The sequence below is a fragment of the Theobroma cacao genome, chromosome 4, assembly GCF_053813885.1.
Source record: "Theobroma cacao isolate CCN51 chromosome 4, ASM5381388v1, whole genome shotgun sequence".
NCBI classification, from domain to species: domain Eukaryota; kingdom Viridiplantae; phylum Streptophyta; class Magnoliopsida; order Malvales; family Malvaceae; genus Theobroma; species Theobroma cacao.
In genome coordinates this window covers 30,682,385-30,695,431 of record NC_142642.1, presented here as the reverse complement: position 1 = coordinate 30,695,431, position 13,047 = coordinate 30,682,385, and the positions used below count along the sequence as shown (strand labels likewise).

At 36.3% G+C, this 13,047-nt stretch overlaps 3 protein-coding genes across 5 annotated transcripts; 1 reads left to right on the top strand and 2 right to left on the bottom strand.

Annotated features, from left to right (window-relative positions):
* Positions 1-234: 234 nt before the first annotated feature.
* On the top strand, positions 235-3,869 carry CYB-1 (cytochrome B561-1). The gene is made up of 4 exons (XM_007033282.3): positions 235-590; positions 1,327-1,375; positions 2,938-3,137; positions 3,248-3,869. Exons 1-4 carry the CDS (start codon positions 447-449, stop codon positions 3,551-3,553), a joined length of 699 nt encoding a protein of 232 aa, XP_007033344.1. The 5' UTR covers positions 235-446; the 3' UTR covers positions 3,554-3,869.
* A 517-nt stretch (positions 3,870-4,386) lies between these two features.
* Positions 4,387-9,291, bottom strand: LOC18602101 (NagB/RpiA/CoA transferase-like superfamily protein). Of its 3 annotated transcripts, XM_007033277.3 has the most exons (8): positions 8,665-9,289; positions 7,073-7,207; positions 6,504-6,868; positions 5,690-6,182; positions 5,438-5,569; positions 5,229-5,325; positions 5,095-5,149; positions 4,387-4,849 (listed from the first exon to the last, which is right to left on the bottom strand). In XM_007033277.3, exons 1-8 carry the CDS (start codon positions 9,113-9,115, stop codon positions 4,787-4,789), a joined length of 1,791 nt encoding a protein of 596 aa, XP_007033339.3. In that variant the 5' UTR covers positions 9,116-9,289; the 3' UTR covers positions 4,387-4,786. The 3 variants fall into 3 exon arrangements, with proteins under 3 accessions (XP_007033339.3, XP_007033340.3, XP_088661957.1); XM_007033278.3 differs by having other exon boundaries at positions 5,438-6,182; positions 8,665-9,288; XM_088805831.1 differs by lacking the exons at positions 4,387-4,849; positions 5,095-5,149; positions 5,229-5,325 and having other exon boundaries at positions 5,456-5,569; positions 5,649-6,182; positions 8,665-9,291.
* A 441-nt stretch (positions 9,292-9,732) lies between these two features.
* Positions 9,733-12,743, bottom strand: LOC18602100 (cyclin-B1-2-like). The gene is made up of 4 exons (XM_018119329.2): positions 12,542-12,743; positions 12,154-12,254; positions 10,753-10,844; positions 9,733-10,047 (listed from the first exon to the last, which is right to left on the bottom strand). Exons 1-4 carry the CDS (start codon positions 12,665-12,667, stop codon positions 9,947-9,949), a joined length of 420 nt encoding a protein of 139 aa, XP_017974818.2. The 5' UTR covers positions 12,668-12,743; the 3' UTR covers positions 9,733-9,946.
* Positions 12,744-13,047: the final 304 nt, after the last annotated feature.

The following is a 13,047-nucleotide window of genomic DNA, read 5'->3' as shown; positions in this document are numbered from 1 at the left end:
TTCAATGCTTTTTAAATATAATTTTTTAGAAAAATTAAAAAAAGGAAGGATTCAAATTAGGAGAAGAAAATAGAAAATAAATTTGGATGCGAATATAATTAAGTAAAATTGGGAACAAAAAGAAAAGCTGAGCCAACGTGGCACCACGTGATTAGAGTATAATCTCTGACTTGGACTGTGTGCTGACCTGGCATCAGTTTTTCTTCTCTATTCAATCTTTTGCCCTCACTTAGTTGAAACTTTGAAAGTTGAATTCTTTAAAAGCCTCCTTCTCTGATCTACTCTCTACAGAATCAACAAGGACAAGTCCTTCTTCTTCTTCTTCTCTTGATTGAAACCAAAGGCAGCAACTCTGTTCTTCTTCTGACATAAACCATCTCTAAAACCCTAAAAAAACATATCTTTGCCGTTTGTTTCTGTCTGTCTCTCTTTCTTCTTGTAAGAAAATGGCGGCTCCGGTAATTAAATTTCCAATCTTTATGATAATAAGAGTATTGGGAATTGTAATAACAGCTCTTGTTTTTACATGGACCCTTCACTATAGAGGAGGGTTGGCTCTCATCTCTGATAACAAAGATCTCATTTTTAATGTAATCTCTCTCCTCCTTGGCTTTAATTTTATCTTTTTTTTTCTTTTTGTTAAGTAGAGAAGAAAGAAAAGTTCTTTTAATCATTGGCAAGTTACTTGGTTTTGATTTTCTTTTAATGGTTTGTAGGCATTTTTGGTTTTCTTTTTTTTTTTCTGGTTAGATATGGTGATATGATGATCTTGTTGCTATTTTGCCTTACAATTTGCATTAGATGATAATTAATAAGTAGAAAAGTGCGGATATATTAGAAGTTAATGATGTCATTTATTCTAACTAGAAGAAATTCTTCTATTCTTCACAGTGTTTAATTGTAGAATTAAGGAAAGCAATGCTGTTTAGAAATAACAGAAAATGGTGATTAGCATCACCTTTTAGGAATCAGTTCGGTCATTGCTTTTGCTAACTTTTTTCTTTTCTTTTGGAAGTGAAAAAGTAAAAGCAAGCAATATTTTTGAACAATTGAAAATTTTTAATTTCTTTGGATAACAACATACATGATCTTCCTTTGATATGGAACAATAATGTTGGAATTGATATTGTGTTTTAGTGATTTGTTCTGTTTTAATCAATTACAATTATGTTTGGCTTTGTAACAACGTTTTAGAAAGTCAAGGTAAGAAAACAAAGCAACAATAAGACGAATCTTTATTTTGTATCTTTCTTAGTCTAACCTATTGAGAGGATTATTTTCTTTTCCATTGCAAAAAACTTATTGTTGTTGTGTACTTAATTGCAGGTCCATCCTGTTTTGATGGTCATTGGACTAGTGCTCTTAAATGGTGAAGGTGAATGTCTTTTCTCACTGTAAGGATGTGCTAGGTGGTTCAATATTTAGTTAAATGTATCAGAACATCTCTGTTACAGTTCTATATGGTTTCCTCGTGAGATGATTAATTTTCAAGTTTATCAAATTAAATTTCATCAATTGGACAGGATGAAAGAATAAATCTGGAGTCTGCATGAAACATTGATGCAAGTTTAGAACTCGGAAGTTTGCATAGTGCCTATCCCTTATTGTCACTGATAGGTTTATTGAGGTTTTTAAGACTTGAAAAGTGAATTACCTTCAAAATATTAGCAGAGTTACTCTAATATATTTCTGTATCTCTAAGATATCCTGCAGTTTCTTTGACTTTTCAACGCATGATTTTGCTTGAGAAATTGAGGGATTTGTCATGTATTTTTAGAGGGATATTGGTATGAAAATATGTATTATGCCTTCTTTTTTTCTATTTTGAAATGTTGTTGCTTTTACAGGAAAGCTGCTTAAGGAATTTTAAGAGTTTGTGAGTATTTACCATGGTACCATGATCTTACTTCATGTTTGACTGACTTAATACATTATTTATACATGCACAAGCACAAGGTTTTTTTCCCTCTCTCTCTCTTTGTGCCTCGGCAGAAGCTGGTTTCCTATTCAGTAGATTTTGCTGGATAATATATATATATTCTGGTACACAAGGAGTATAAATTTGCTTCTTCTTCCAAGTAGGAAGAAAGTAACTAAGTTAATCCACTTTTCCCCCTTGGGTTCGCAGAGTGTCATTTTCCTCTTCCCTAATTGCTACAATTTCTTGTCATCAAGATTAGTTCAGAACTCTTATTGCTTAAAGGAAGCATCACCTGAGTAATGATTCTTAGAAGGAATGCTGTTGTTAAAACACATTGTGCTGTGGTAACTTAGGTGTCCCCTTCACGCTGTTGCATTCATTTATTTTTTTATTCTGAACAAGAATAATCTGGGGTTTGTATTTCCAACTTTTCTTACTACAAATCTAAAGAACTTGAATTGCCACTGTTTGTTCATGGAGGTCCACGCGGATGCCATATTTGTGGATGGTAAAGGTTCTGTAATTGTATACAATTAATTTTAGGTGATATGGACCCAATAATATAATGCCGCCTTGAACTAGTATTGAGTCCCTATTGAGCCTTCAGCTTGATTTGGATTCTTTTTAGTTGAGTCATATGCTACCCTTATCTAGTTGTTTTTTATGTCATATAAAACTATGCATGCTTTGTATTGACAATTTGATTCACACATACAAATGACTAGGCCAATTGCTTGCTTAGTTAAATATTTAGGTCATTTACCCTTTTAGGTGCTTCTGGCAGCTGAAGCCAAAATTTTTAAAATGTCATCTGCTAATGCATTTATCTCCTTTGATCTGCCATTAGCAGGCCTAGGCCATGAAACAATGACTTCACTAAAAAATCTTGTGTCTCATAGGAAACGTAATTCTAGAATCAGAAAATTGTGAATGTGAAATTTTATGACATTCTGAACAAGGTCACAATCTTTATCATCCTGCTTTTCATAACTCTTGTTTGGTATGGATTAATGCAGCCATGCTGGCATACAAGACTGTTCCAGGGACAAAAAGCTTCAAAAAATTAGTTCATCTTACAGTACAATGTGTTGCTTTTATCTTGAGTATTATTGGTTTATGGGCTGCTTTGAAGTTCCACAATGATAAGGGCATCGACAATTTTTACAGTCTACACTCATGGTTGGGCCTAGCTTGCCTTTTCTTATTTGGCATCCAGGTCTACTGTTGTTATTCTATTTCCCTTTCCGGTGCATTTTTGCTTCATTTTGTGTAGAAGCTGGGTCTTGAAATGATGTTTGTGTTTTGCTTTTAATTTCTGCTGTGCAGTGGGCTGCTGGATTTGCAACCTTTTGGTACCCTGGTGGGTCAAGAAACGGAAGAGCTGCCTTGTTGCCATGGCATGTTTTCTTTGGGATGTATACATATGCCCTTGCTGTTGCTACTGCTACTACTGGTATCTTAGAGAAGCTTACTTTTCTTCAAACTAACCTGGTAATATCACGCTACTCTACCGAGGCTTTGCTTGTAAACTCTTTGGGAATTTTGATTGTTGTCCTGGGTGGTTTCGTCATTCTTGCTACGCTTACTCCTGTGAATGGCAAAAGTGATGCCCATAGAGGATTAGTGGAATAGGCACCATGTGTTTCCCCTTGCAAGTCCAGGAGAGTGAACGTATTCTTCCTCCCAAAGAACTACAGGATGAGTTTGTAGCTATAGAAATGAATTCAGGAACGAAATCCGAACAGCTTATATTACGTGTCGATCTGCGACAGAAATTTGAGGTGGCTACTGTTTTCTGTCATGTCTCTTCCCTGAGCAGTTGGCTTTCTTTTTGGCTAGTGTTAAACACGGTATTAAAATTTCCCAAAAAAACCAGGAATCCTTTTGTGGGTTAGTCTCCCTTTTACGTTGTTGAAATTTCCGTTTAATGGAAACTTTTTATTACTTATTTTTTGTGTTTATATATATATATATATATATTATTTGTTTTTGAAATATTATTATATAGTAAAAATAAAAGATAAAAAGTAATATTATTATTGATAATTAAAATAAGACAAATGATTAAAATGTATGATCAATGATACCATAATTAATCTATGTTTCTTGTTATCTAAAATTTTAACGCATGTTGTGTATAATCTTTTAAGATTTCATTTGCTTTTTTTGTATTTTCAATCCAAACATGCTTTCTGCCTTTTTTTTTTTTTTTTTTTACTCCTTCCAAAATGAATTATTAAATATTTGATTTGCTTTTGCATTCCAGTCACGATTAGGGTTTGACATGCTTGATGGCAACCCAAGGTTTGTTTCTTTAGCCAGCCAATTTAGAATTTTGTTGGATATATTAAGGAACAATGGAAAGAAAAGTTGAAACACCGAGGAAACGTTGTTATGTGGTTAAACGTGCTAGATTCTTGCTAGGCAAAGTAATATGCTACGTAAGATTACATGTCAAATGCAACTGACTAAATGTGGTGAATCCATTATCACAATCATCGTGGCACTACATGCTGAAGCATGTATCGAAATGTCAAGTCTGCTACAACTATCATCCTTCAAGAGGACCCACATTAACCAAAACTTGCTACAACAGAAGAGATCGCATCATGCTTCTACCCGGAGAGGCGAAAGGATCGCACTCTTCACTGAGTCAGCTTTACAAAATAAACACACAGCCAGAAATTTGGAAACCTGTAGCCTTATTCCATGGGTAAGACCCAAAAAAGAGAAGAAAAGAAAACAAATGATGATTAAAAAAACAAAGAAATTCTCTCCTTATTGTTCCGTTCAGATTGACCGGAATGATGGACTACAACATGAGCAAAATTGTAGAGAACCCTCTTCGATCTGTTTATGAGCCATCTAGGACCATAGGTGTTCTCTTCGATATTCTCTCACAATGACGGGCACACTTGTGGGCGGCACCTAAATCAAGAAAAACACCCAATTCATTTCTACTGATAGCATAGCAACAAAAGTAAGCAAGTAGCAAGGGTCGGAAATCAGAAAGAAAAAACACACCCCCACAAGCTTTAACCATGGTCAATTCTTCTACTATGGTTAGTCCAAGAAGACATAGAAGCTGGGTGGGTAAAATTTATAAAGAAGCATCATATGCTTTCCTTAAGAAGGAGAAGATGCAAGACTAGCATTATCAAATCATAGCTTACCATGCCATAATCTGTGATTACCATGGAGACATAATCTGAAGGTGTTGCATCATAACTGTCATGAAAAAGTTCTGAACTGTCAGTCCCTAGGATCATGTACTTAGTATCACATCATCAAATTTATGAACACTTACATCAGATTCAGAAGCTGCAGATTGTCACTATTGACCAAACCATCTAAGTAACTGATTTCCTCTCTACCGCTAACCTTTGAAATGGCATCTGGATTACCTGTAACGAATGGAACAGACAGACACCTCAGCCACTTCCATTTAAGTGACCAAAAAGGGGAAACACAACCTGGTAAAAAGTTACTCCAATATCTATTAACAGAAACGCCTACCAAGCTCATTAGAGCATATTGAATCAAGCTGCACCCTTTCATGAAATTTATATGCCTCACAACACACTAATACAGGTACATGGAGCGCATGAGCAACCATAGCAACACAAGCAGTCCCAACTCTTGAGTAAACTGTTCCATTAGACAAAACTGATGAAGCACCAAGAAAAACTCGAGTAACTTCATGCATGATACAAGAAACAGCGTTTACATGAGTATATGTACAGCTAAGGCCCTTCCTCACCAACCTACGTAGTAAGAGTTGTCCTTCAAGCTTTGGGCGAGAGTCAACCACTACAACACGGAATTGTTTGCCAAGTTCATGGGCATGCAATAATATCATCTCAACTGCAGAGGATGCCCCGTATGTGAGAAGAACATCACCATCTCTAATCTTTGTAACAGCATGTTTGACTATCACCTTATCTGCAAGGATGATCTTTTCATTTATGAAACGATCAATATCCAACATAAGGCTAGCTTTTGCTTCTGATTCTGACAGAGACAATGGTAACTTTGCAATTTGACTCTTTAGAAACTTGATTGCATTGCCCATGCTAATTGAGAGTGGCCTGCACTCAATCAAGAAAGAAACATAACTACTAATCCTTGCAGTCAAGTCTCTAATTAGAGTTTTTTCAGGTGGAGTTAAGTAGTCCTTGATAGCCTCTTTGAATGCTTGAAGCATTGCAATACAACGAGCATTGCCACCGCATATATCCCCAGATAAATACTGCAATCCAACCTGACAAACCAAGGAAAACAGTAGTTACAACAAAAATTGACCAATATTTCTATCTCTTTTACACATTGATCTAACCAAAGCTAATATACTAATGACTACCACAGAAAGCTTCCAATAAAGTGAGTAAGGCTTAAGTAAAGCATAATTAGACAAGAACATATAACTGACCCAATCTAGAACACCTTCACACACACACACACATATTCATCTCCATACATACATATATGCGCATGTAGTATGATTTTTGCATGTATAAATGTGTGGGTGTGTATACTGATTTTGTAAGTCCAAAAGAGCCCAAAGTTGAGTTTGCAGGAATACCTTGTACACAGCAGGATGCATTGGATTGAGTTCGAAAAACTTTGTCTCTAGATCAGGAAGCTGAGTTCCATGTTCGTATTGAGGCAAATGCCTGAACAGCTCCACTCTATTCCTAGCTTCAGTTTGTTTTACAACTGCACGCTTTTTGGCTTTCTCCACCCGGCTCGCATCATCATATTGCATTCGTGGATGAGGAGCATCTTTCTTTCTATCTTTCTCAGGTGCACGATCACCTCCCTTCTTCTCAGAAGGTGCAACTTGAGAACCATCATTCTTTTGTGAAGGAGGTTTTGCTGCTTTACTTGGTTTTGTATTTGCTGAAGGCCCAACCTTAGATGCAGCAGCGGGTGCCTTACTTCCTTCAGCTAATAACATATTGCAATCAAACAGAATACACAATAAGTTATTAAAGGATTTTTCTTTCTTTTTTTTTTTTTTTGAAAAAGGTAAATTGCAGAAGATAACACAAATAACTCTAATAAAGACAAAAATAAGCTCATTAGATGTACAAGAAATCATTTAACAAAGCTCATGGGCATCAAAAACAAAAAGTAAGTACCAATATGTACCTTTTGCAGCAGCCTTGGCGGCTCGTTGAGCCTCTTGCAGTGCACGTCTTTCAGCTTTAGAAGTTTTCTCTTTCAATGGCTTTGACCTAGCAAGTTGATCATTCTGCACTTCAACTGCTGCTCCACCAGACTTTTCTGCAGTCAATTTTTCCTTTTCAGCATGTAAATGCTTCATTGCACAGGTCTTTAGAATGATAAAGCAAGACACTAAATACATCCAACCATACACAACTTAAAAGAGTTTCAATTGCTATTGACCCCAAATGAAATGAAACGTTTTTCCATTCCTCCACATAAGAGATCCATTTCCCTCCATGGATAATAAAATGTTGCCACTAAATACCTTTCAGTTGATGTTCATCCAATAAACTCACCCTAAGAAGGAAAGAAAATACAAAACAACAAAAAATGTGATAAAACTATCTCATGCAAATAGTTCATACTTATTTTCTAATCAAACTCTGTTGATAGTTCTGCTTAGCAGTTAGGAGCTTAGAATAAAAGCTCTCTCTCTCTTTCAGCATGTGAAGCTATTACCGCATTGTGGTTAAGGAGAAAAAGTCTATGTCATCTGGACTCAAGATCTGGTGTCAAATATGAGCATGTATCCAAAACGAATATGTTGCCCTTGTCAACTTTTTACCATTGAAATTTACAATTACCAAGAACTGTCAGAATTGGCTATGTTAGTTAAAGTGAAGAGTCCATGCAACTTAGGAAATAACTCATATTAACAGGTTCCACGAAAACCATCTAAACAGAACCCATGAATTTACCAAGTACCAAAATGAGAACACCAATAACCCGTGAATCAATCAATACACAAAACACCAATAACCCATGAATCAATCAATATACAAAACAATTAAAGCTTAACCGTACATAAGACAAGAGGCTAAGCTGTTAATCACTTATTCACTCATAACAAAGCTACTCCTCTCTAGACGAGTAAGTGAGTCAAGCCAGCTTGCAAGCCATTTAAGCTCTCAGAAAATACTTGAACTCGACTTGATTACTGTCAAGGTGAAGTAGTCAATTGACCCACATTTGAGTATCTTAAAACTTGGTTCAAGCAGCTTGCAACCTAATGAAGCCTTCTAGAGTTCGCTTTTTTTCTTTATATATCTTTAATATAATTTGTATAAAATATGCATTACAGTATTTAAAGAAATTGAGCCTCATTAAGCTTAACTGAGTCAAGCTCAAGCAGTTTGATTTTTTTCCTCGAGCCAAGCTTAGGTTTGGAAATCAAAACTCAATCTAGCTGTAGTCCAGCTTCAAGCCCTGACTCTCCAGCTTGAACTTTCTACTTTATCGACTTGACTCAGTTCAATTAGAATTTAAGAACCCTCCTACCTAACCATTCCAAATTCCTTATATGCAGAGAAATCAACTACAAGAAAATGCCAAAATCTCTAAAATTTTCGTACTTTATTATTGTCAATATACATCATTAACAAAATTGAAATTACTTCATACTTTCCCACAAAGAACAATGATCAAAAGAAAATTTCCAGAACTTTTCAGCTTCTCTATTAAATTAACATTAGAAATAAGATAATTTTAATTTAAAGAGAAAAAATTATCGTTACCAGAAATTCCTGGAGGCAAATTGACCACCGACACAGTGGTAAGCTCACTCGCGGGTACACTACTCGCCTTGACGCCTGGAAAAGACGATGGCGATTTTCCGGAAACAACCCTACGGCCAGGCGAGAACGATGATACGTCATCGTTTTCCTGAGGAACGGTTACTGTTCGAGCGGAGTACGGGAATGACGTCGTTGGGGAAGTAGCTTGCAGAGCCGTACGGAGGAGGGTGTCGGAGTGGTGACGAGGTGGAGGGATCATAACAGGGGAGAGGGAGTTACCAGAGGGAGAGTGGTCGTTTACCGGAGGGGAAGAAGGAGAGGAGGATTGGATCGGATCGTGGTGACGCGGAGGATCCGAGATGGAACGGTCGGGTGGTGGTGGTTGGGTGAAAAACCCGACTTGACGGACCTTCGGGTCGCTGACTGTTCGAGCGGAGCGGCGAGGGTCCATCTGCTTGAAGGGAGTGTTTGGTTCGAGGAAAATTTAAGGGGGATACATGATTTTCTCGGGAAAATATTGCTTGTCAGGGTTTTAATGGAAAGAGCAATGAAGGGTGTATGCGCGGAAACAGTAAGAACAAAAACGATTTTCTTTTCTTTAATTATTGTATACTGTTTTTCTCTTCCCTCATTTGTCTGTTTTGTTCTTTTATCTCAAATCTTTTTTCCTTTAATCGGTCTTTCTTTGTTGGCTATAGAACCTTTTTCATTTTCCAATAATCACATTTTTTGAACCATGAAAATTTGTTTAGGGAAGGAATATCATAAATTATGTTTAATTTACTTGCAAAATTTGTTTTTGCCCATAATTAATTTCAAATATTTTTATCTAATTAACCCTATCAAATGTCTGGCAATTCCTAACCTAAGTAAAGAAACAGCCTAAGACAGTGCTTACTGCTACAAAATAACCACCCGATAGGCCAAGAGCTGCTAAATACAAAGGACAGGAAGGCAAAAAAAACATAAATTTCCTTCCGGCCTTCCAATCAGTTTCCAATCTGATAGACTAATACCACCAACTAAAATCGGATGCTTTGTCAACTATTGTAAATCAAAACAAAGAAATAGCCAAGAGCAAAAGATCTAGAATTTTAATAGCATCCGTGATGCCGAAATGTTCATTCATACTTGGGACAACTGCATACAACGAAGGGTCTAAATGCGGTAAAGCAACATATCACACTATATCTTCAATCCTTGAGTTGGATAAAATAAAATCCATCAACAATCATTCAGTACTGACATTCCCTTTGTCATACACTCAAGTAGTGATTCAAAATCATATAAAACTAGGGCAGACTGGTCCCTTGGATAGGCCAAGGTGAACTTCCATGTTATGGTGTAAGTCGAGTGGCCGCACAGTCTCAGACTCTCGAGGATCTGCAACCAGCAACAAAAATTTTAAATTACTGCTAAGCACAACATTATTGGCAAACAACATGCACTATTAACAATTTGCAAGTAAGCACACTGCTATTAAGACGTCTGGCCCAATCAACAGAATGATAAGTAGTGCAGAAAGTGAAAACCACTTTCATAAGAAATGGCAACAAAATTTACAAAACCAGCAGAAAAGTTTCTGAATTTTCGTATAGATTAGATATAAATTGAGCGGAGATTTTTTTTTCTTTTTTCACAAAAAAGGGTAGACAGATTTATTTCTTTTCAATCTCTAAAAGCTCTGCTTAGGAGCCAAGGAGTTTAAGGCAAATGACAATACGAAATGTAGGATAAAGAAAAGGACCATGAACGCTTATTCTGCCACTAAATAGCTGCTAGATAACAATTCACCATGTCATCCATACTTAATAAAAACCTAACAACATGGAAAGGAAAAGGAACTACCATAGTAACACAACTCCAAACATGACACTGAACTAACCTTCCTCGAGCCTTTCACTGATGGACAGTAACCATTAGTGATGCAGGTAGTGGCTTGAAAAGATTAACAAGTAATATACAATGATACTGACCAATAGTAGCTTTAAATAGAAAGTTCAAGCAAACAGAATCAAGGGACAAATCTGTACAATTAAATTCAAAACAAAAAAATTATTTTTTTGTATTTAGAGTGCATTGTTATACCATTCAGATAATCCTCAAATCCAAAATCATCTAAAGTTCCTGTCAATGCTTCCAAGCCTAGCATTGAAGATGGGAGCAATGGCCTCTGAAACCTGCAAAATTTTCAAAGACCACACATAAAAGCAATTTAGCATTGAATTCTGAATCTGATTCTTGCAACTCTAAAGTATCATACACCAACTAAATCCAGGTAAATCATAGCCCAATCTACGGGAAATTAGCTGCATGATTCACTTTTCTTCTAATCTGCCCAGTCCACAGCCACGCTATCTTCAAAACCATTAAAGATAAAATTCTATTTACAATTTCAATGCACACATTAAGACATATACAACTTCATAAGTGAAATAATAAGAGAAGTAGATAGTATGGAACAACACTTAACAAATTTCTGCTGTACAAGATTGTCTGCATAAAAACACAGATGATGAAGGCCGTTACAGTCAGTGATGCAAAATAATGAAACACATATACTCCTATATGAGCAGTGTTCTTGAAATTCTTCCTATTTCAAATAGACGCAAGCCCATTTTCATAAAAAAAATTACCAACTACCTACAACCATTAATAATGACAGAAATTCAGGTGGCTCAACCGTTTTCTAGATTGTGGATATAACAAGTAGATCTGTACTTCAATACAAACCTTCTCTTTGTCATTTAGTCAAAATCCTTAAGCCTTGCTGGTCTCTCAAACAAAGTACATTTACGAAAAAGTGAAGAAAAAAAAAAGCTCACACTTGTTTTCTCACAAAAACCAGTTTTTGATTAAAAAAAATGAGTTTGTTAATCACAATTTCTTTGCGAACAATTTGAAGAATCAACTAACCAAAACGTTCTCTTAAAAGAAGAAAGAAAGCAAACCCTAAATACCTCAAGAGTCTCCATCTTCCTTTATACCCTATCAAGGTCTTAGAGGCAGACCTATGGTGCAAGCCTCTAAAGAATAGTAATGCTTCATTCATGCAAATTGTTTTTTCCTTCCACACAACAACCTCCCATTCACCACACAGCCCATAAGATCCTTCAGTTAGCGTCTAAAATGAAAGAGAACAAGAGAATCCTTAAACTACAGTTCATTTAAATGTATGTCTAATCCTTCTGTACAAGTACCCCAAAATAAAAGAGAACAAGATAGTCACTGGCAGCAGATATTGTGTGCGTGTCTGTGTGTGTATACACCCTAAACCCTTACAAGCTAGAGAAAAAGTCCCTTATAGACCATTAATCTCAACACTTGTGCTACGTAATCCAACAATGGTCTAAAAGGATCGCATTATAATTGAATCACAGAACAAGAAATCCGAATATAATTCAGACTTCTCTAAGCATCAACAGCCAAAAATGGAGCTTAAAAAGCAGCAGTAATTAGTCATAAACATCCAAAGGCTAAAGATCATACCGCGAGAGAATTTGTCTATCGAGATCCATTTTGAGCGGCAACGCTGTCCCATAAGTATTAGCCAGGACTTTTCTCCTCATCTCCTCTTGCGTTTTCTTCGCCTAAAAAAAGAAAAAAACAATACCCGCATAAACTGCTTCAAAACCTAATTCAAAATTTTAAAACACTAAAAACGTATCTTTCTTTTTCAGTAACAGAAAACCCCTAAAACTAATTTTTCAAATTCTTCTGTAGTAATACAACTATTTTGCGTGTGCGTTTGCTTTCTGAGCAGTGAATCAATCATCACAAATTTCCTTATTTTCTTACATCTTCTCGTAAACCAAAACGGAGGATGTTTTTCTAAAACAAAAAGAAAAAAGACAAGAGAGGATGAGGGAGGGATTACAGATTCGTAAGCAGATTGGAGAGGGTGAGATCCGACGAGGTCACTTTTAACGCCGTGGAGGCCGAACCGGAGCGCGTCGTTTTGTAGTCCTCCGATTTCGTGCTGAATCGTCTTCGGTGCCTCCATTTTTCTCTTTTCTCCGTTCCTTCTTTCTTTTTTATCCGTTTTTTCTTTGGGAGTTTTATAGACTTGCGTGTACCGAGTGTCTTTGCGAGCAAGAAAAGGGAAAAAAACAATGAACTGCTAAATTAACTGATTAACGATGTCGTATTGATTCCTTCAGCATTAGCTCAATGGCGTCGTCAGTAGCAACAAGAATCTAAATCAAGCCCAACTGTGGTTCTGGGTTGGACTTTAGGAAAAACTAGAGACAGACCCAGACCCACCGCAATGGATTATAATGAGTATTTAATAACAAAAATAATCCCAAATCTTTATTGGCAAATGAGTAATAACCAGACCAATCAAAAGAATTTAGAAAAATTCAACGATGTCCCCTTTGACAA

Bases quoted from the DNA above. Each gene is read 5' to 3' on its own strand.
- CYB-1 (XM_007033282.3), top strand. From the start codon at position 447: ATGGCGGCTCCGGTAATTAAATTTCCAATCTTTATGATAATAAGAGTA. The intron at 1,376-2,937 runs GTGAATGTCTTT...GGATTAATGCAG, and splicing joins AGTGCTCTTAAATGGTGAAG to CCATGCTGGCATACAAGACT. The intron at 3,138-3,247 runs GTCTACTGTTGT...TCTGCTGTGCAG, and splicing joins TTTTCTTATTTGGCATCCAG to TGGGCTGCTGGATTTGCAAC.
- LOC18602101 (XM_007033278.3), bottom strand. From the start codon at position 9,115: ATGGACCCTCGCCGCTCCGCTCGAACAGTCAGCGACCCGAAGGTCCGT. The intron at 7,208-8,664 runs GTAACGATAATT...AATTGACTGCAG, and splicing joins TTTGCCTCCAGGAATTTCTG to AAAAGTCTGGTGGAGCAGCA. The intron at 6,869-7,072 runs GTACATATTGGT...ATATGTTATTAG, and splicing joins CGCCAAGGCTGCTGCAAAAG to CTGAAGGAAGTAAGGCACCC.
- LOC18602100 (XM_018119329.2), bottom strand. From the start codon at position 12,667: ATGGAGGCACCGAAGACGATTCAGCACGAAATCGGAGGACTACAAAAC. The intron at 12,255-12,541 runs GTAATCCCTCCC...TTCTTTTTTTAG, and splicing joins TCCAATCTGCTTACGAATCT to GCGAAGAAAACGCAAGAGGA. The intron at 10,048-10,752 runs GTATAACAATGC...TGCTGGTTGCAG, and splicing joins ATTTGAGGATTATCTGAATG to ATCCTCGAGAGTCTGAGACT.